The sequence below is a fragment of the Epinephelus fuscoguttatus genome, linkage group LG4 (assembly GCF_011397635.1).
Source record: "Epinephelus fuscoguttatus linkage group LG4, E.fuscoguttatus.final_Chr_v1".
In the NCBI taxonomy this organism is placed as follows: domain Eukaryota; kingdom Metazoa; phylum Chordata; class Actinopteri; order Perciformes; family Serranidae; genus Epinephelus; species Epinephelus fuscoguttatus.
Window position 1 is genome coordinate 24783610 of NC_064755.1, and position 21162 is coordinate 24804771.

At 41.6% G+C, this 21162-nt stretch overlaps 1 protein-coding gene across 6 annotated transcripts in view; it reads right to left on the reverse strand.

Annotated features, from left to right (window-relative positions):
* Window positions 1-2585: 2585 nt before the first annotated feature.
* Window positions 2586-21162, reverse strand: part of chd2 (chromodomain helicase DNA binding protein 2) — a 30771-nt gene continuing 12194 nt past the window's right edge. For 2 of the 6 annotated variants that reach the window (XM_049574733.1, XM_049574732.1), the window contains exons 6-42: window positions 20293-20527; window positions 18524-18610; window positions 18260-18321; window positions 17676-17807; window positions 17178-17360; window positions 16899-17038; window positions 16551-16776; window positions 16361-16461; window positions 16225-16266; window positions 15925-16103; window positions 14644-14768; window positions 14328-14544; window positions 14144-14233; window positions 13852-14042; window positions 13576-13764; window positions 13297-13459; window positions 12982-13134; window positions 10680-10751; window positions 10262-10411; window positions 10006-10154; window positions 9822-9918; window positions 9639-9731; window positions 9355-9528; window positions 9058-9227; window positions 8923-8964; window positions 8665-8804; window positions 8442-8580; window positions 8185-8335; window positions 7860-7982; window positions 7628-7750; window positions 6393-6533; window positions 6095-6211; window positions 5818-5996; window positions 5628-5727; window positions 5323-5515; window positions 4889-5129; window positions 2586-4575 (exon numbers count right to left, since the gene is read on the reverse strand). In XM_049574733.1, the coding sequence (XP_049430690.1) occupies window positions 4290-4575; window positions 4889-5129; window positions 5323-5515; window positions 5628-5727; window positions 5818-5996; window positions 6095-6211; window positions 6393-6533; window positions 7628-7750; window positions 7860-7982; window positions 8185-8335; window positions 8442-8580; window positions 8665-8804; window positions 8923-8964; window positions 9058-9227; window positions 9355-9528; window positions 9639-9731; window positions 9822-9918; window positions 10006-10154; window positions 10262-10411; window positions 10680-10751; window positions 12982-13134; window positions 13297-13459; window positions 13576-13764; window positions 13852-14042; window positions 14144-14233; window positions 14328-14544; window positions 14644-14768; window positions 15925-16103; window positions 16225-16266; window positions 16361-16461; window positions 16551-16776; window positions 16899-17038; window positions 17178-17360; window positions 17676-17807; window positions 18260-18321; window positions 18524-18610; window positions 20293-20527 (5395 nt within the window). In that variant the 3' untranslated portion in view covers window positions 2586-4289. Of the gene's footprint in view, window positions 4576-4888; window positions 5130-5322; window positions 5516-5627; window positions 5728-5817; window positions 5997-6094; window positions 6212-6392; window positions 6534-7627; window positions 7751-7859; window positions 7983-8184; window positions 8336-8441; window positions 8581-8664; window positions 8805-8922; window positions 8965-9057; window positions 9228-9348; window positions 9529-9638; window positions 9732-9821; window positions 9919-10005; window positions 10155-10261; window positions 10412-10679; window positions 10752-12981; window positions 13135-13296; window positions 13460-13575; window positions 13765-13851; window positions 14043-14143; window positions 14234-14327; window positions 14545-14643; window positions 14769-15924; window positions 16104-16224; window positions 16267-16360; window positions 16462-16550; window positions 16777-16898; window positions 17039-17177; window positions 17361-17675; window positions 17808-18259; window positions 18322-18523; window positions 18611-20286; window positions 20528-21162 lie in introns of all 6 variants that reach the window. The other 4 variants (XM_049574737.1, XM_049574734.1, XM_049574735.1 and 1 more) reach the window with 4 other exon arrangements.

Sequence of the window (21162 nt, forward strand, 5' to 3'; positions counted from 1 at the left end):
TGTTGTTCACACAAGTTATTATCATGTGCAGCAAGATTTAAAAAATACATTTTTCCTGACTTCTGGGGCTCTCCTGTTTCATTGTGAGGCAATTTACACCTTCTTATTAGCACATGACCTCATGTAGATCCTAGCAGAGCTTTGCCCAACTCCAACCTGACAAGATGTAATCAACAGAAAACACCTGTGAGGCTATGTGGGGCCTTTAAGCTATGATTGTAGAAAACAAGTGTTGCACATTCTGGCTCCATATGCATTTCTTTTACTTTGGAGATCAACAAAAATACTGAGATACAGGTACACTGATCTGTTATATGGACCACACCCTTGTCACACAGCTGATGATGATCAGGTGATCATGCTACACCATTAGGCTGAGCAAATCACAGTCACACAGCTGGCAGTGGTTAGATAATCATACCACAGCATTAGGTCAGGCAAAAAAACAATTTTGAGGCCCTCAATAAATCAAACCTTCAAACAAAAACACTGTCAGGAGCTTTAATCTATATCAACATACTCTATTTAATAAACTGATCATATGTTTTGTATGTTAAAGTATCTGGTAACCATAGCAGTCAAACACAGTGGAGTGAAAAGGAGCAGAATTATTAAGTAATATAAACTGGATATGCTTAGATAAAGTACCTCAAAATTGTGCTTAAAAAAAGTACTTCGTAAAAGTACTTAGTTACATTTCAGAGCTAATAAACTACAATGGCCCAGCTCAAGCACTGAACCAGCCAACAGCAGACCTCCAAAGGTGTCTGCTTTATGCACAGTGTCATAATAAAGACGTATCCAAGACAATATATGCATCAGTAAATTGCAAGTACAGGAGCAAAGCTTATAAATAAGATAATTCCCCCACAGTTATGTAATGAAGATATTGTATTTGGGATATGATTCATAAAATCTTCATAAAATGGCCCCATAAAATGTTTGGGCTCAGAGATCGACCTAAAAATGAAACATTGCCGTAATAACGTTACTGGCTAAGTTTCTACATTTTGACATAGTTTGTTATTCATTGTCCTTCAAACACACCTGAATTCCTGTATTTTACAGCTCAGCTAATAAGACTGTTGAACATTTTTAGAATGAATATATATATATATATATATATATATATATATATATACACGTGGCAAATGTGGAAATCAGGAAGACCTGTGAAAATGTGATCGTATTTGATCGTGTTAAATTCATTATGTCATTAGCTTTTTCATGTTGTATTGCAGTTTGAGTATTGGGACAGGCCTTTTACCTCATATCAACTTATCAAACGTTTCCAAAATATGGAAAAAGTCTAGTTGCTGCCTCTTCTGTTTACTCTTTACTGACTTAGGAGACATCCGGATATCTCTAAATAAATCAGGAGTTGAGACCCAGTCTGAACATTTTATCTAAATTATAAATGCCACTCTTAATTGTAAAAACAGGAGCAAAATTACATCATTCTTATAATTTTGTCACATTTAAAGGTCCAGTGTGTAGGATTTAGTGGCATCTATTGGTGATATTGGAGAACTGAAACCAGTTTTCTTTCAACTGACCTACTCTCACCAACTGTAACACTGCGCAGAAGAAAGTGTGCATCTCGTGTCCATGACAGCCAGGAAACAAAAGTGAAAAAGATACAAGATCTGATTAGATTTTATGGTTGAAACTTGCTCACTTGTACATCAATAATTGTGCTTTCATATGGCATACAAATCTGACCAATTTTAACAATAGTCACAAGCAAACATACTGTTAATTAGGAAATGCTGGTTTGAGCACATTAGGATTTTATTATTGTATTACTACAGCATTTCAAAAAGGCCAATTCATTTTGACAGACTCTTCCTACAGACAAAGAAGACATTTGTAGCTTTGAATAAGGAGCAGAGAAAATGCATATTGTTACCAAATGAACAAATCACAATGCTTTTAGATATGTTACATCATTTGTAATTTTGTATTTGCACAGCCATTTTCATTTATATTAACAGCTTTTAATAGTTTTAGTCTTCAACAGTGACCCAACTCTGAGGCAAGAGACACTGAACAGATGTTGCATTGTTCGTAATTTTGTTTCTGAAATAAACTGTTTTGTACTTTATTACACACTTGTGACTATTAAAAATAAACCCATTGTCCCAATATGAGGTCATCTTTTTTTTTTTTCTTTTACAAAACTAGTAAGTGTTCAAAGACAATGCTTAGTTTTTTATCCTTCAGTGGTTCCCAACTGTTCCAGCCCTGGGGTCCAGATTTCTCCTTAGTCATTAGTTCAAGGTCCACACAGTTTAATACATTCAGTGTCATACTTGTGTTTGGACATGTTGTCCCGTTAGTTTGCTGTCTCTGTCAAGGAGCTTTCCACTGGTCACTCACTCTACAGCAGGAAACGGCATTTCAAAATAAAAGCTCTGTTTCAGAAAATCACTGTACTTAAAATAAAGGTTTTTTTTACAAGTTTGACATGAGACACTTGTGGTCCATTCAGAATCGACATACAACCCACCTTTATGGAAGAGACAGTATGATAACTAAATGCATTTATCAGGTCAATTCGAATGAGGGAAATAAAAGTAGACATGTTTTCATTGTGTAACAAAGTTTATTACATATGTCCAAACATATGTACAGCACATTTCTCATGAAGAGTGGTTTTTGTCACAAATATAAATTATCTAGACTTTCTTAAAGAACATATGATACAGGAACTGTAGCTTGCTTAACGTGGAAGAAAAGATGCGCTGGCTGTTCACTGTAACAGGTCGGCTAAGTGCCCCGGACGAAAACACACACACACACACACACACACACACACACACACAGACACACACACACACACGATTTCTTTATATTTATGTTGTTTTTTTCCTCCCCTCAAATCATCAACTCTTTTGGAAACCCCAGAACCACATGATGATTACCAGAATACATGGTCCCTTCACCAGTTCATTCAGAGCCATTTCTTTAAAATGAGACTGTAATACTACATCCTGCCTGTGTCAGGCCCCGGTACTGTCCATGAAAAACATACAGTATGATAATACACACATAAATAAGGCACAAATGGAGAAGCTTAAAAAAATAAAATAAAATAAAAAAAAAAGAACATTTGGGGGCCAGCGCAGGTTGCAGGTTTGGCACAGGGAGAAAAGTGACCAAAGGTAATAAACATGATGAAATGTCATCTGCGACTTCCTGATAATCCTTAAGCAACCTAACACCGACAGCATCGCCAAACCATTGATAAGGAAAAAAAAAAAGTTTTATCTTGTAGTATTTTCAGACGTAATCGAGTACTTCCATTCTAGGTGAATTCATGAAACTACACTGGAGTACCATTCTTAACCGTCGTAATACTGAAAGGCAAAATAAAGGATTGTTCTAGTCATAGTGTTATGAGCCTTTGCACAAGTTGTTGTAATAAATACTGCTTAGAAAGCTTCCATTTCATTGGGCCTACTACGAGGGAAAGTGGTTAAAGTGAACAAAGCAAGAGGATTGCCATGATTTATAGAGCTACACAGTTACAGAAATAATGATTATTTGTACACATGAGCAATATGAGTTTGCTAAAACTTTCTGTAGAGTGTTTAGAGGAAATATACTGGCTTCATTGATCATTCAAATTTCCTAAGAGTTATTAGGCCGTGCCACCGACACCACCGTTTTAACCCCACATGGTGATTCAGTTCAGCTACATGTTCAAGATAAACATTTCGAAGGTGCGGATGATAACACATTACACATTCTTCTCAAGGTGAAATCTTCTAATGACATCATCAGCAAGACTTAAAGCTAAACACAAAAAAATAATAATGTCCGTGTCATGCTTCCTTTTGGGAATAATCCCATACATTAACCGTTCAGAAAGGCCAAAGCCTTCAGGCACTTTTAGGATTTTTGAGATCAGTCATCAGTTCAGTTATCCTAAATTCTGCTTAGAAAATAGTCCATGGGACTAAGCATCCATAAGCACTCCGCTCAGTCTCACCGCGGTCGACTGATTTGAGTCAGTTCATTTAAATAAAGATGCTTAAGTTTTTCATCGAGAAGATGACAGGAGGAACACACACTTCTTCCGTCAGGGTACAAATCATTCACAGCCACAGTCACTGGGAGAAAAAGAGCAAAGATAGTTTTGCTGGTAAAGAGGGTACGTGTTGATTCCCTTTCCAACTGTGAGCTTATGATTGGCGAGTCGAGACTTGTCCATCAGCAGCATGTATGTGGCTTTGACCCTGGACAGAAACGCCCAGATCAGTTTCTCAGCCAGTGCTGGCGTACTTTTATGTTTTCCTGTTGTTCCAGTTAGGGTCTGCCACGATATTTGGATCTATGGGCCGCTCCGGTGGGGAGCGCGAGTCCTGGGGAGACTTCTGAGCCTGCGGGGAGCGAGGGTCCAGCAGCGGAGGAGGTTTGTCAGGGTGGAAGGGCCTGTTATAGTGCTCCGGCCCAGGTGGACCTGATGGCCTGTGCTCTGGCATCCTCCTGAAGTCCTGAAGGGGGCCATCTCTTCCCTGGTGGTAGTTGGGACGGAATTCATCAGGACGTCTTCTTTTGGGGTCTGAATGCCTGAAATGTTAATAGCATGTTTTCAGATTCAGAGGTATGACATCACAGCTCCCTGCGGTGATATAATGTAACTGAAACCATTTACACAAGTACTTGATTTTATGCACCTTCAGGCCCTGATCACACAGAATATTTACATACTTTTACTGAACTCAAGTTGTAAATGCAGGACTTTTACTCACAGTGGAGTGTTTTCACTGCGTGGTATTAGTTCTTTTACTTCAATAAAAGATCAGAGTACTTGTTACACCACTGGTTCCCTGATATTCAAACAAAAAACTAAACTAAAACAAGTAATCAGAGTAACTCTCACCTGTCATAATAGGGTCTGTGACCCCTGTGGTCCCGGTCGTTGCTGTACTGCTCATACGGCCTTTTCCGAGGGGAGCTGTTGTTGCGGTAACCTCCTGAGCTGCGGTACGAGTCTCCGTGTGGACGCCGATCGCCATAGTGATCCTTGTAGCGATCATATGGATGATGTCGGTCTCCCTGCCATGACTGGTTGCTGTTACCTGGGTAGTTGTATTTACGATCCCTCTGCCATTCGCCTCTATCTGTAATGAAATATTTGTGAAAGCTTAATGAGTACCTTTAAAGAGGACCCATAATGCTCATTTTCAGGTTCATGAAACAGGAAGAAACTGCTAGCCTGTCCAGCGTTAATAAAATCTACCTGCCAGCACCTCCATAATTCAATTTGTCCAGCGCCTACTGTGACTTAAACTTAAATATTTTATCCATACATACCATCATTTCCAAAGTGCCGCTTGTTAGCCGTGTTGTACGACTCTCTGTGGTGCCCGTGGGGGCCTGGCTGAGACGAGTGAGGGACAGGTTTGGAGGACGACTGAGTACTCGAGGAGTCTCGACTGGATCCAGAGGGCTCCGGTCTGAAGTTTTTCCCCTTCCCTGCAGGATCCTCCTTCTTCTTCTGCTCCTTCTGAAGATGGCACAGGATATTTTTAGTGTTGGTTTTGTCCAGAAACAACAAGTTCACTTCCTAACTTTTGATAAACCGGAGCGTCAACAATTAAAAAACAGGAACCACTTGCCTCTTCCTCGTGTGATCGCTTCTTCTGTGCCATTTTGTAAAGCTTGTGAAGCTTCCTTGCACCAAACTCTGTAAACTTGGACACAAATATCCAGAGGTTTCTGCCAAAAACAGAACAAAACAACCATTAGCAGAGTCACACAGGAAAGCATCATGACTGATTTCACAAAGATAATATATAATCATCTTACCTCCGCCATATTTTAACATGTTCGGGGTCACTGTAGGCTTTAAGGCACTCTGTGATTCGGTCTCCAATCTTCAGTAGGCATGTGCGAGTGTGCTGGAGCTGCTCCTGGTCGGACAGACCCTCGTCTGGTTTATCCAGCTGCTTCAGAGCCTTCTTCACCGGCCTCATGCGTTCCTTACACTAGTCACGGGCACAGATTGCCGATATGATTGTAATGCACTGCTCAGAAATAACTCTACTGGGTTAATCTTTGCACAACAACTAAAGGAGAAACTCACAATACTGAAAGTCTCCTGGTCGAGTTCATCATCCTCCTTTCCTTCAATGGGAATGGGGTCTGACCCAGCTGTGATGTGAACTGGACCCTGAGTCTTCTTCCCTTTGGCTCCTTTAGCCTGGAGTGCAAAAACATCAGACATCAGCCATTCATACCTTCAATAGATTGATCACAGGACTGCCTGTTGCATATTAACACTACAATGTAAGTCAGTTTTCCATTAACCTTATGTCCATGTAAATCTGAAACAGTGTGAGCAAAGCACACACGATAGGGTCATGAACAGTCTGCTGAAATACCTTTTCTTTTCTGGGCTTGGTACCCTTTTTCTCTTTGTCCCCATCCTTCTCTTTTTTAGGAGTTCCCTGTTTCTCTTTGTTCTCTTTGTTATCCTTTTTCTTTTGTCTTTTCTTGGCGGGGGACTTCTCTGCTCCATCATCCTGCTCAAACACAAGACAATACAACATGTTAAACAATATAACAAAAGGTCATAAAAGAGACAAAGGACAAGAATTCAGCTGGATTTACCTTAACTAATTTACCATAACTCTACTTATCTAAAAATAAAAAATGTTTTACTTCTTAGTGAAGAGAAGAAAATTATTTGCTTTTACTGTCAACAAACTCTACACTTCTAAAGATGGGAGAACGTGTACAAAGCGCAGCTACGAACTGTAGTAACTTTTAGAAGAAGCACATCAGCTACAACAACACCCTGCACATAGATCAGTCTCTCCAGGATTTGGCGAGACGTATTTGGGATTGCTGCGGCCTGAAATGTCTGATTTCACAGCAGCTTTTCTAAAAATTGTGATGCATGTTGCAATAATTATTGACATTTTCTGCAATAAAAGTGGAAAAATAATTGCATTGCTGTCTGAGCATTCAGTGTTTCCCACAGAATTATAATCTATTTGTTATGGGCGCAAGGCGAAGTAAAAGTCATGACAAGGGTTTCCATGGTGAGCCTGCAGAAGGATCATTACTGTCGCTGATGCTGAACCGCTCTCCTCTTGCTCTCTCTGCCCGGTTAGCACAAGCTAAAACAGCAGCAGCGGCTGACATCCAGCACCAAGGCGTTAAACAGTCCCAACAATCTCACACCGACACCGAAGCAGCTCGACTCTTTTGTCAAACCCGTTAATAACCTTTGGGTAACGTTAGCTGTGTGATGCTAACAGTTAGCCCTGACGCTGTATGCGTGTGACTCTGTCCCAGGCGCAGAGCACACACTTGTGCAGCAATAGTCTCATAATAAACAGAGAGACAGTGGGGCAAGGAGGTGCTGAGTGAATCAATACACTGTGTGCAGTTCAATGAAATGAGATTTAACCTGTTTTAAAAATCAATTTGCAGCAAAGTTGCGGTGTTTAAATAAAACTGCAAGGTCGTGCAGAATGCATCGGGATTGGCTGGATTGAAATGTTGCCACCACAACATCATGGAAAGAGATTGGTGTAATGTAGTCAGTACACACCCTCGGCAAAGAAGCATAACTCAGCCCACACCCTATGGACTCGTGGTTGACACTGACCTTGACCTCGCCCTCCTCTGACGGGTTGTCGGACAGGCGGGGAGAGGAGATGTCGTTGCCCTGCTCGTCCTTGAGAATCTTGTTCTCCTTTTTCACCCGAGGCTTCCTCTTCCTCACTTTGACCTTTGGAGTAGAGGAGAATGGATGAGTTGTGGGGGTGGTAGGTCAAAGGCAAACTTCACGTGATGAAAAACAGTACGGATGAGCTACTCTGTGATTAATGGCAACGTACCTCCTCCCCTGTTTTAGACAGGTCTGCATTGTCTTGCTCTTTTTTCAGCAGCTTGAGAAGATACTCTGCTCTCGCCTGCAACTGCTTGGCCTGAGGCTTCTTGCTCGGATCATCTGGGAGAATCTGTGCAGAGGGGAGTAAATGTTAGACATGATTAAAAGAGCTGCTGCTGATTATAGGGTAAGTGCTAATGAGGTTAAACGGAGAAATGTTACTGCAATCTCAACTTCCTGACCAGATCTTGACTTTTAAAACAGTATATTTCAAATATAGATTTTCATTTCCCTCCCATCAACTTAGTGATGAAAGTAGAAATCAGATTTACCTTATCAGCGAGTTTAAGGTCAGGGTCCGTCTTGATCAGATCCCAGTTTCCAAAGCCGTGCTCATAGGTGCCAAGCAACAGCTGAATGTCATCCTGCAGATCCCACTCTACATCAAAATGAGCTACCTTGACTCTGCATGTCAGCTTGAACCTGTGGAAAACAGAGACGTGTCAACAGACGCACCTTTCACAACATCTTATCCTTATCCTGTAATATAAAGCCTGTGCTGCTCCTTATATCTGCAGTGATCTCTTACTTATTTCTCTCAGCAGGATCGACAGGCACTGCTTTGTGCAGGGGCTCAAACTCCTCCTCGTGCTGGATGATGGACTTGGCGTTGACCTGCACTCCCGAGATCTTGATGTTAATTCCTCGCCGTTTCCCAGGACCTTTGGCTGGAGTAATAATGACACATATAAGGTTTGGGCCTAAAAAATGCTGTAATATCAAAGACCTATTAACAAGTAAACCCAACATACCTTCAACTGGGTTCTCTTTAAGGTGTTCCTCGTGCTCCTGCACTGCAGCCACACAACTTGTGTGAATCAGTTCACCAAGTCTTTTCAGGTCTGCTATGGATTTGTCGACCAGCTCCGAGTCTCGGGCGATGGCCTCCAACCTGGATTCAAAAAGGAGCACTTGACTGTTTAAGTATGAGCAAATAAATTGTCTGACAAACCATGCTGTGAAATGATGAAGCCTCACATTCATTATTAATATCATTTAAAGATGCTCACCTCTCTAGTGGAGATCCAAATTTCTTGTATGCCTTGATGAACCTGTTCATGATATTTTAATACATTTTAATTGTGTTCATGAAAGAAAACGTGAATGTAACAACAAATAATAAAAATGCTCAATAAATACTTCACCTGCGGATCTCTGCATCAGTGAAACCCTCCACGTTGTTTTTGCGGGCTCTGGGTCGGCCTCTCTTCTTTGGCTTCTTGTCGTCATCACTATCATCAGTCTCACTGTCAGAGCCTGAGGAGCGGTGCTTCAGCTTGGAGCCCACATCACTGTCACTATCGTTAGCCTGAGCCTGAAACACAGAGGAACCAGAGCAACACGTTCAGACACGACTCAATTAAGCTGCTGGATGATAGTTATCATTTCAGTTTAATGTACAAAAAATCTTTACCCAAATAAATCTGCAAACTTACTCTTACCCTCTTGTTTGAGCTCCTGCTTCTGGGCAGCATGAAGATGTCCTCCATCTCCCGCTGCTTCTCCTCCTCCTCAACTTTGCGCCGTTGATCTTCAGGGATGATATCATCCCATTCCCGCCGGGGCTTGTCCTCGAAATCTTGAGTGCTCTCCTCCATGCTGGAGAAATTGGCCACCTGCAGCGACACAGAGAGGAGAAACAAAGGAGAATAAGACGTTGAAGAGAGGAATCTTGAGATACTTTACCATAATGTAACAGTACAAAACAGTTACAACTTGCAGTCACCTTGAACTGAGAGAGAAGTTCATCTGTAGCACTTGAGCCCTGGTCGCTTTCTCTTGTCTCAGCCAACCGCAGGATCTCATCAATATCCATCTCCTGCAGACACAAAGAAGCTCTGGCTTAATTTTACAGTTATAAAAGCACATTTATATATAAAGCACAAAAAATAATTAGTCGTTTTAGTACCTGTGGTTCAGACTCCTCTCCTTCTGCCTCTTTAAAAAGCTCCTCTGCTCCAAACTTGAGGATTGCAGTAAGTTCTTCTTTATTGAAGGGGTTTGAACTGTTAAAAAAAAAAAAAAAAGAATGTTAAACACACAGAGAGCTTCAGTATCTGCGTATATAAACAAGATGATTTCAGACATCTTACTTTGTGGTTCCCGAGTTGCTGTCCAGCACGGTGCGACCGGTGGTGTCCATTCTCTGAATGACAAGATGGTCCAAAACCATCTTCTTCTTCGCCCTCTCAATGATGTCCTCCTCAACCGTCCCTTTGGTAACAAGCCGATAAATATTCACCTATGAAAGGAAAGCACAGATGTAATTTTATTATTTACTGCAAAATAATCTTACCGGTTCTGTGGCATATCTACAGTGAAAACAAATCAATCTGAGCCAAGAATTACCTGTTTCTTCTGGCCGATCCTGTGAGCTCTGGCTTGTGCCTGCAGGTCATTTTGAGGATTCCAGTCAGAATCGAAGATGACTACGGTGTCTGCTGAGGCCAAATTTATCCCTAAACCTCCAGCTCGGGTGGATAACAGGAAGCAGAAGTCCTGGGAAACACATGAAACTGTCAATACAGCTGTCGTCTGCAGACTTTCTTTCAAATTATGAAGTATATTTGATCATTTCTACATGATTTCTTCAATATATCCTTCAAGGCCCCCCCCCCCCCCCAAAAAAAGCAAAAATGTACCCAATGTTTGTTTAAATCAGTCATCAACCCAAAAATATAAGACTGCTTTGGTGGACATTTGAGAATAAATGTATTACTTTCTTCCTAAAGCTCTCACAGTGACATTAAATTATTATCAGACATACCTCTGAGCCTTCTGCATTAAAGTGGTCAAGTGCTTGCTTTCGGATTTCTCCCTTTATGGATCCGTCCAGCCGCTGAGGAGGAGAAAGGCAAACAGAGGGAATTAACCTTTGAAGATTTCCCCGAGCATGCAGCTATGTGCATTAACCTTGGCATCCCTTCGCTTTACATGCCATCGTAACCAGCCTATATAATGAGACTGACCACAACAGTCTACAGCGAAATCAAGTCAGCAAAAACATCCTGAGTCGAGTGACTTGCACAAGTTCAACTGGAAATAACTTGTTGGTATAAATAACCACATGATCTCCCAGATGGGCAGAGTGTGTGTGCGCAACAACACTGACATCCGATCCTCACCCGAGTTTAACCCACCGAACACAACCTCCCTTACAGCCCCCTGCGCTGTAAACACCAGTGAAGACAACAGTTGGTTTCTGGAGATACTGGTGATGCAACTTCTTTTTTTTTTTGGAATTGACCCTTTATAAATCCTGTCACCCTTGGTTACTGTTGCTAGGTCGGACAAGCTTGAAAAGAGCATGGCCACGCTGGTTCAGTTTTGTCGGGTGCTGCAGTGTTTATTAGGTAGTTTTTGGGCATCAGGCAATAACAGCAAGGTCTACAGTATGTGATGAAGGACATACCCGCAATGTTAACTGTTATTAACTAATCCCCTCTCCACAAAAATGGGAGCCGTAACATTAGATACCAAGGATGAAAGGATTATCAGTCAACATCTCTCCTGCAGTGCCGGGTATGTGTCCCCTTTTCCCCTTGTGGGGATCAGTAAAGTACTCTGTGTATTCATTACTGACTACAGTCCATGGTGTTGACCTATCATTAGTCCCTCTGTGCTATGGAAAGTTCCTTACAGGCAGCACGTAGTCTTGCAAAGATAATATAAACAAAGCAATACATTAGCAACCACCCTATCTGCCCCTTCTGTTCTTTTCAACATAGATGAGCCGAGCACATAGCAAGCCTGCTCAACTGTTACTGGAGCACAGAGCAAAAAGGGTCAGGACCAGTGTTGGGCAAGTTATTCTCAAAATGTAATTTTATCACTGTTATTTATTTTACAATATTACTGTCTGTGTGGAGTAATGAGTTACTTATTACATAAATGTTGCATTGCTTTCACTAAAATGACCTCAGAAGAACAGCAAGGCATTTTAAATGGATGAGGGTCATGTTGTTTCACCGCAGGTAATCAAAACATAGAAGCTTCAGTTTATTTCAGTTCATTTAAAATCCAGAGCTGCACAGGTCTGACCCATTCATGCAGCCACATACAGTGGGTACCACTTTGTATTAAAATCTCCTGCTTTTATTAATAATTGCATGATGAACCTAGATGTTTTGAAATAAATGAATAGCCTAGGACGCACAGAGGATCAGGCTGAAGATCAAAGTCTAATAAATATGAGATATGGATAGATAATTGTGGTCCTATGATATGAAACACAGTAAACTAACGTTGAGATTAGCACAACAAACAGAATGGTGTGCGAGTCAGTCAGTGTGATGAGCGCAAATTAATAGTACGGAGCTTGAAGAACTACCTGGCGGTTCCCGGTGTGCACGAATGGGACGGTGTTGCTCTGCAGTTGTCGGGGATGTGAATGGAAACACATCCAACATACACTAACATTACCCAGGCTAGACGTGTCGACAAAACAAACCAGAGGCCAGCTCTTTATCCCAGCTACTTTCTAGCAGTCTTAGTACGAAAAAGTAGAGCAGGATATGTTGGAGACGTTGCAGGTATAATGATGGAAACACACTGAACATGATAAAACACAGTAAGGCATCACCCAGATGTGCCCATCACGGGTACCCTTCTATAATTTTGTCTGCAATGACATGACAAGACACAATAACCCTCAGGTTAATTTTTCTGGTGGCACACTGGGGAAAGTGTAGCGATGTAGATCAGTGTGAATGAAGGAAAAATTAAAACAACAGTTTAATTTGGATGGTAACACTTTACGTGACTTACGTAAATGTCTATATTACCCGTATCACTGGTCAGGACTTAGGAAGGACCTATTATAATTATCATTAACGCTGGCAGAGTGAAAATATTATATTACTATGTTGATGCCAATTACAGCATTGCTCAGACTGACTACAGTGCCATAAAGTGGACCTGCATGTTGTTCTGACACAGTACATGAATTTAGGTCCTGTGTAGTATTAAGTGGATTAAACAGATATGGACACGTTTTAGCTACAAAGCCATCAGCAGCCTGTCCAGCATTAGAAATGAAGAATGCAGGCCTGAGAATGTGCAAATCGTACCTGGAAAGGGTAGCGATTCTTGGCGAGGTATTCAGCCAGAATATCCAACATCCTGACCATCTGGGAGAAGATCAGGACTCGATTGCCTCTTTCCCTGAGTCGGGTCAGCAGCTTGTCCAGCAGCACCAGCTTCCCGCTGCCCCTCACTAGATTCTGAAAAGGCAAAAGGGTTATTAAGTAAATTTATGTAGCACTGAGCCTCCTGCTGGGACTGTCGTCTTTTCATCTCTGTTATGTCACAACTCGCTCTCTTTGCAGAGCAGAGATATCCTGAGGTGTTGCTGGGAGCTATAGAGGATTCAGAAAGAGACAAACCTGCAGGTGTTCCTGTTGTGTTTCAGTCTCCACGTCCTCAGGCTGTTTAATGAGGAAACTGTGGTTGCAGCACTTTTTGAGCTCCATAACGATGTTCAGGAAGCCAGAGGAGCTGCCTCGGGTGCCTTTGGAAAGAGCTTTGTAATTCCTCGTTAAAATCCACCTGGAAATATTGAGGAACAAATTAAGTTAATGGGGAGGAGAAATGCGCGTACTGCGCGAGCAGTTTGGGATTGCAGATATAGTAAAAAGGTTGCAAAAGACAAGTAAGAATCATACTTGTAGAATTGTTTCTGCTGTGCAGTCATGTCTACACGGAGGATCTGTTCCACCTTGGCAGGGAGAGATTTCTCCACATCTTTCTTGACACGTCGCAGGAGGAAGGGCTCGAGGACTTTGTGAAGACTCTGATAACCGTTATCCCTTCCTTTCCCGTGCTCATCCTCAAAATCCTCCCAGGAATCAAACCTGCAGTGGCAGACACAGATAGCACACGTCACTCATCTCGCCCTGCTCTTCTTCAGTATCACATTAAACGTCTAAACTGGGACGTACTTGTCTGGCATGAGGAAGTGTAGCAGTGACCAGAGCTCTTTGAGGGAGTTCTGCAGCGGAGTGCCAGTAATGAGGAGCCTGTGGTTGGACCTGAACTCCATCAATGTTTTGTACAGCAGGGAGTCGTCATTCTTCAGCCTGTGAGCTTCATCCACACCCAGAAACGCCCAGTTTATGTTCCCAAGCACCCCCTGGAGACAAATGTGTCCTTGTAAACCAAAGTGACCAACACTCTTCATGCACACAGACTGCATAAATAAAAATATAAACACAAAGAAATTCTGATCTTTACCTTGTCTTTAAGTAGAATTTCATAAGTGGTTAATAGTGCATTGAAACGGATTCTTTTCGTTGAATGGTTCACCCACTCATAGTCACGGATCTACACAAAACAGAAAGAGAAAATAGTCTTCATTAATCCCACACTTCAAATTCTCTCTATACCAACAACGTAACAACTGGAGGTTTTAACGCACTGTTTTCCTGCTCATGACGTCACCGAGGTAGACCACCACGTTCATGTCCGGGGCCCAGGTGTCAAACTCCCTCTGCCAGGAGGTGAGCGTGGACAGAGGCACCACCACTAAGAAGGGTCCATACAGCTGATGCTGGTGAAAGAGGTACGACAGGAAGGAGATGGTCTGGATGGTCTTTCCGAGCCCCATCTCATCAGCAAGGATGACGCTATTGCACCTGAGCACGAAGAACAAGAAAACGAACCATTTTAATATCTTATTTTTCAAATGAGATCATCAACACCAACACAATTTATTATATTTATTTACAGGGTACCTGCACCAGGAGTGAGCCAACCAGTTCAACCCATCCAGCTGATAATCTCTCAACTGAAGGTTTTCATCTCCGATATATGACGGCTGCTTCTTCAGTGCGACAAACCTTGGTCTCTGCTTTAACACCTGAAATGATACAAACAAATTTATCTGATTATGAGGTGAAATAGAACTACTGTCAGGCAGTAGGAGTACGCCTCCGCCAACCAGTCACTTGCAGCTCAGTTGCATCCATGTCTCTCCAGACTCACATAATTAAAGGAATGTAATAAAAAGTGTTGACTACATTTTCTGGTGAAAAATGGATGCTTCACACATCTTCAACACCTCAGCACAGATCTACACAATCATCACAGATTTGTGTCACCTCTTCATCTGTCCAAATGTCTCCCCTCCTCATCCAAGTCATGGTGTTAATTACTGGCCAGAAAAGTGTTCATGCATAACACTGATGATGCCACAGTGAAGCTGACCTTTGACTTTCAGATACAAAATGTCATTACTTCATCATCTATCCTATAAGATATTGGTGAAATTTTGTCATAGTAGCATATGAATTCACGGATTATGGCTAAAAACATGTTTTGTGAGGTCACAGTGATCTTTACCTTTGACCATTAAAATCTAATCAGTTAATTCTTGAGTCCATGTGGACGTTTGGGCCACGTTTGAGGAAACTCCTTCAAGGCCCTCTTGAGATATTGTGTTCACGAGAATGAGCTGGATGCAAGGTCATAGTGACCTTGACCTGACCACAAAAATCGAATCAGTTCATCACATTTACAAGAATGAGACAAGCACGGTCACAGTGACCTTCACCTTTCACCTATGACCACCAAAAGCCAATCAGTTCATCCTTGAGTTCATGCAGACATTTGTGCCAAATTTGAAGAAATTCCCTGAAGGCATTCTTGAGATATCACGTTCACAGTATAGGAAGGACTGATGACCCCGTAAACATGGGTGGCTGTGGCTCAGGAGGTAGAGCGGGTCATCCACTAATCGGTTCGATCCCCGTCCTCTCCAGTCTGCATATCGAAGTATCCTTGAGCTGACCCCCAAATTTGTCCTCATGGCTGTGTTAAAAACTGTAGCAGGTGGCACCATGTGTGAATGGGTGTAAAAAGCGCTTTGAGCAGTCGGATGACTAGAAAGGAGCTACATAAGTGCAGTCCATATACCATAATGCCTCCTGTCAACGCCATTGCCGGCATGGAGAAATAAAAATAACAATAAAACATGGAGACAAGACAATTTGGTGTCATTCAGTTTTGACTCTCACCTTGCAGTCTTTGGAGGGGACGGTTTTGCTGGAGTTTCGGTTCGTGAAGCTGTCGATGCAGTGCTGAAACTTCTTGCTCACCAAAGCTCCGTCTTCCCAGCTGCACTCTGAATAGGGTAAGCCCATCCACTTGCATAGATACTCGGGCTCATTTGAGGATGGCGTCTTATGACTATGAGCTGTTTAAAAGGCAGACAAATTAAGTATTGTGACAAGAAGTCACAAAAATGTACATAACAGGAGAGGATAAAAAAGGAAGGCAACAGAATGTGATGGTGAAACGTTACATAAGGGACTTACAGGGGAAGTCAGAGGATCCTTGTGTCTTTCCTGTTTTTATTGCTGTTGATAATAAAAGTCCTTTTTAGTACAATTTAAGTGCAACAAAAAAAAAACTAACAGACAAAATCAAATGCATCTGATAATAAATTCTTACAGATGATTCGCTCCACGATCTGAAACTGCTTGTTCAAGTCAGCTACGAGCTCCTGTTGGCAGTTATGAAACTCTACATCCTCAGGAGACGCCCTCCTCAACCTGCGAACAAGGACAAAATAACAGTGAGACTTCTCTAAAAAGATGTTGATTTAAAAATGAGCTATACAAGTAAGGACAAAGATTTTCACCATGAATTGAGCTCATCTTGTTTCTTCTTGTAGTTGTCCAGTTTCTTCAGTCCCTTGACTTTTTGCTGCGTCAGAGAGTCCATGCTCTCCCACGTGTTGTGGATGTAGGACCAGCCCTTCCACTTGATCAGATAGTGAGTCTCCCCTTCATCGTTCTCGGGGTCGAAGCCCTCACCCGGGTCCCCGTTTTCCTCCACAGCATACACAGTAGTGGAAGCCCCGGTAACTGGAAGAGCAAAGATAAATAACTTCTAGATTGTGTACATGTGGAGAAACTAATTTTGATGAGAAATGTGGTTGTCGCAGGGGTCACGCTCATCTTCTCTGTGTCAAGTGCAAATGCATCACCTCCTTTTTTGCCTGTCCTGGTGTCCATGACCTTCTCGATGGTCTCACTGTCGTCATCCTGCTGCTCCTCGCCTACATCCCCTGTCATCTCAATCAGGTCATCAGAGTCTGTTTCGAAGTCATGTTGGTCCTCTTTGTAACTGCGACACAACAGAGCAGAGGGTTTAAGCATCACGTGGCTACAGGTGATGATCACTATGAAAACTGTGACAGCACTTAAATCAACCTGTTAATACCTGTCGTCAGGGAAACAGTCTGAAAATCTAACTGGGGAGGCACCTTTTGACTTTAGTCGCACCCCGTCTCCGAGTCTGCCTCTTGGGAGTGTCTTCCTCATCGTCGTCATCATCGTCATCGTCGTCATCATCATCGTCGTCTTCTTCGCCAGACGAGTCCTGTTTCCTGGACTTCCTGGCTTTTTGAGATAGCTGCTTTTTGGCTGTTGATGATTTGGTCTGAGGTCTGTAACACACACAGTTAAGCACAGACACACACACAAAGCACTTAGAGATAAAGGAACCAAACACCTGGATCGTCGTCAGTGATTCTGGTATCTTTTGGTTGATTGACAAACTGCAGGCTACAGCTAGTGTAGCCACAAATATTTGTATCATGTTTTATGATTAAACCAAATTTCAGATGTTGTATTTTAGAGTGAATCAGGCTGCTTTTAACGTCACACCAAATCAAAGGGGAAAAAGTGCTCACACAATATGGAATGATTTGGAGATGACCAGTGGGTAGCTGTCTGATGGCCAGGCTTCGCTACACTCTTACCTTCTAGCAGGAAGTCGTCTGGATCTAACTTTTTTCTCTTCCTGCTCACTGTCTGCACTGTCGGAAGCCTCCTCCTCCTCCTCCTCCTCCTCCTCTTCATCATCATTTGAGTCATCATCTTTCCAGATATTTCTTACAACAAAGAAATGCCACAAGTTCACCCTCAAGGCCCATCACGGCTATATATCCAGATTTTAAATTTCATAAAGACTGGCCATAGGGCGTTTCACCACACACCGATTTGATCAGGGGTAAGCCGCTGATCTGACCAATCAAATCTGATTGCAGAAAATCACCTGGCTGACTGAAACTAACGGAGCCCATTTGGAACAAACAGATACCCATTCACAAACAAGCGTAAAATGATAAGAATCACAATATGGACACAGGCTGACAACACGATGACAAAAACACACATGGACTGTGCCGAACTACTGTATGGATCAGGTGTTATAGAGTTCAATAAACGTGTCTCAACAAGGCAGAACTGAAAGAATATGGCGCTGTGCTATCAAATAAATTAAAAAAATAATAAAACAACAATAATACAAATCACCAAAAATGCTCACAGTTTTCACACTTACTCTTTTTTCTTAGCTCGGGGTGTTTTTCTCTTGGGACTCTCACTCTCAGAGTCGCTGCTGCCCTGTGAACACAACGATGCTCATGTCAGTAAGGGCTTTGTTTCCATGTGATGTAACAGCACTTCCTCATAACAGCCACTAGGTGGCACAAGTGGATCGATGACACCAATAGAAATAACAGTGCAGAGGCAGGCCACGCTGCATATGAGTATCTTTTGTCTTTGTTCCATTGTCCATATCAAGCTTTTGTTCTCATGTGCTCACCCCAGCTCCGATGTTTAAACGGGCCGGCTCCTGTCTGCTGCGATTCGACCTCCTGACTCCATACACATCTGGATGTTCGTCCCACATCTGTAAACAGAGAGAAACTGCCATAAGAGAGCTGCTTACTTTCTGCATCGCTATGAAAACATGACACCTCCCAATTCCATACTGCATTCTAGTTTCTAAGTAGGTACTATCAGGCTGCGAATTATTATTATTATTTTCAATATCAGATTATTGGCTCAACTGAACGATTAATTGTAGTCTATAAAATACTAGCTAATGGTGACAAATGCCCAAATCAGTTTCCAAGAGTCCAGGGTGGCTTCTTCAAATGTCACTTTGTCTAATCAACAGTCCAAACCCCCCAAATATTCAGTTTAGAAATGTATAAAATGGAGAAAAGCTGCATGTTTAGCGGCTGTAATTAGGGATTTTGGACATTATTGCTTGAAAAAGGACAATCAAATTAGTAATCGATTGTCAAAATAGTTGCTAATTTATTTTTTTCTGGGTATCAACTGTCCTTCTATACTGTTTTTGCTTCAAGTATTATCAAATTAACATTCTTTACAGTTTGTAGTTATGGAATATGTGTTGATGACGTCAATCAAAACTGCAATTTTGTTGGGCCAAAGCATGTATTTTTGTTAAGATACAATGCCAAAGGTTCCTACAACTAAAGGCAAGTTAGATTTAAGACTTTTTTAATGCCAATCGAAATGAAATTTAAGACCACTTTTAGATAACTAATGGAAGAAAACAAATCCATGAACCAACATCAATAGTGTAGGGTTAAGGACCATTTGGCCAAAATGTTTATTGTTATATAAAACATGACCTTTTTTTTTATCCTGTGGCTGAAACAAGAGTAGAACATAACCAGGAAATGCATATACATAACTAGGAACCTGCCTTTTGTTGGGAAGTTTTTGGGGGTGATTTTGTGTTTCTTACTGCAGCTTGATTCTCATCACGCACTGTTTGATAACCTTTTTGCATAAGATACACAGAGGCACTGTTTTCAAAATGAAGACTCAAAAAAACAGCACGCACATCCAAAAACAATTAATATTGGGTATTGGACAGAAGAACAAATACAAAAATAAGTCCATACACACCAGACACCAGCTGGTGCCCGAAACGTCACATTTGGTGATACAATTAAATTTTCCAAAAGGAGTAGTTTCTGGTGTGTGGACCTGTTTTTGTATTTTTACAGTGTTTTCAGCCATGCTACAAAATCCTGGTTCAATGGCCAATTCTCTTTAAATTTACAAAACCCTGTGTCATCCAGGGTACAGTGCATCCTCTGCTCTGAGCATCCCAGCTGGAAATGAAATATACGTGTTGTTGGTTCCACTAACCGGATCTGATGAATGTTAATGCAAGAGGCATTTGATCATTTTGTTTCCAATAGATGTTTCCAATTATTTTGAAATTTGAAAAACAATTCATAAAATCCTATTTCTCGTGTCTTGCCATTTTTATTTTAGACTTTTTATATTATTTTGAGTATACTTTTTTTGCGTTTTTACATTGTTCACACACATACGTACTCAAAACCTGCTTAGAATAAGAATGTAGTATGGAAGTGGGACACAGCTAGGGCTGCATGCCAAACTTTCATGATCACATTAAGATCCTAATTACACTAACAAAGTTAACTCAGTCTCCATTATTAGAGGACTGGAACCTTAATCTGCTGAACAAACAGTATGTCACCACAGAAGATTTTGATACCTCTCAAAAAGTTCAGTCACCTTTACCTTCTTCACATCCGCCAGACGCTCCTTCTTTCTAACTGGCTTGTCTTTCACTTCTGCCGCGGTTTGCTGTGATTTGGACTCGGCAGACTCGCTCTCTGACTCTGAGTGACTCTCTGACTCTGAGGAGCTGTTGGATTCAGAGTTGTGGGATCTCCTCCTCTCACTGCCATGCTCGCTCTCTGACTGACTTCCCGACTCCGACGCAGAGCGGTTGGATTCCTCTGAGGCTGAATTGCTACAGGAACAAAAACATGTTCATTCTTTCGATTTCGCAGCTCAAATGCTGAGCTATTGTTAACATAATTCTGTACACCCAACAACAACAACAACAACATGGCACAAAATGTGAGTAGAGTTGAGGCAGCAACTTAAAAATGTCTTAAAATTCAAACTCAAAGTATACACACTCTCACTAGGACATGAGGAAACTGCAAGAGCTTGATGGCATGAGTGACTGTCAGCCGAGAGGAAACAGAAACCTAATTACATCATGCAGCGTGTTCCTTACTCAGCTAACAGTCTTATAATAACCTCATTCTCTCTAAGGCACACAAATCCTCTTAGAGTCATTCTGAAAAGACTAAGAAGCGCTTTCGCCCCTAAAATAACAAGAGCTAAACTGTAATTTAACAAGGCATCATTTCTTTGAATGGGTACTTGGTATTAAAATTGTTCCTCTCTGCTAACCTGCAATTACTTGTGAAATATACATGTAGCTGTAATATAACCAAGTGGAACAAAGCTTTAAAATAAATGAATAAATCAGTAAACACAGTATGAGCCCAACTCATATCCTCACTGAACTTGATACTTTTTGTGGAGGAATAAGAATCTTATATTTCATTAGAGACTGGTTCTTAACTCTCTTAG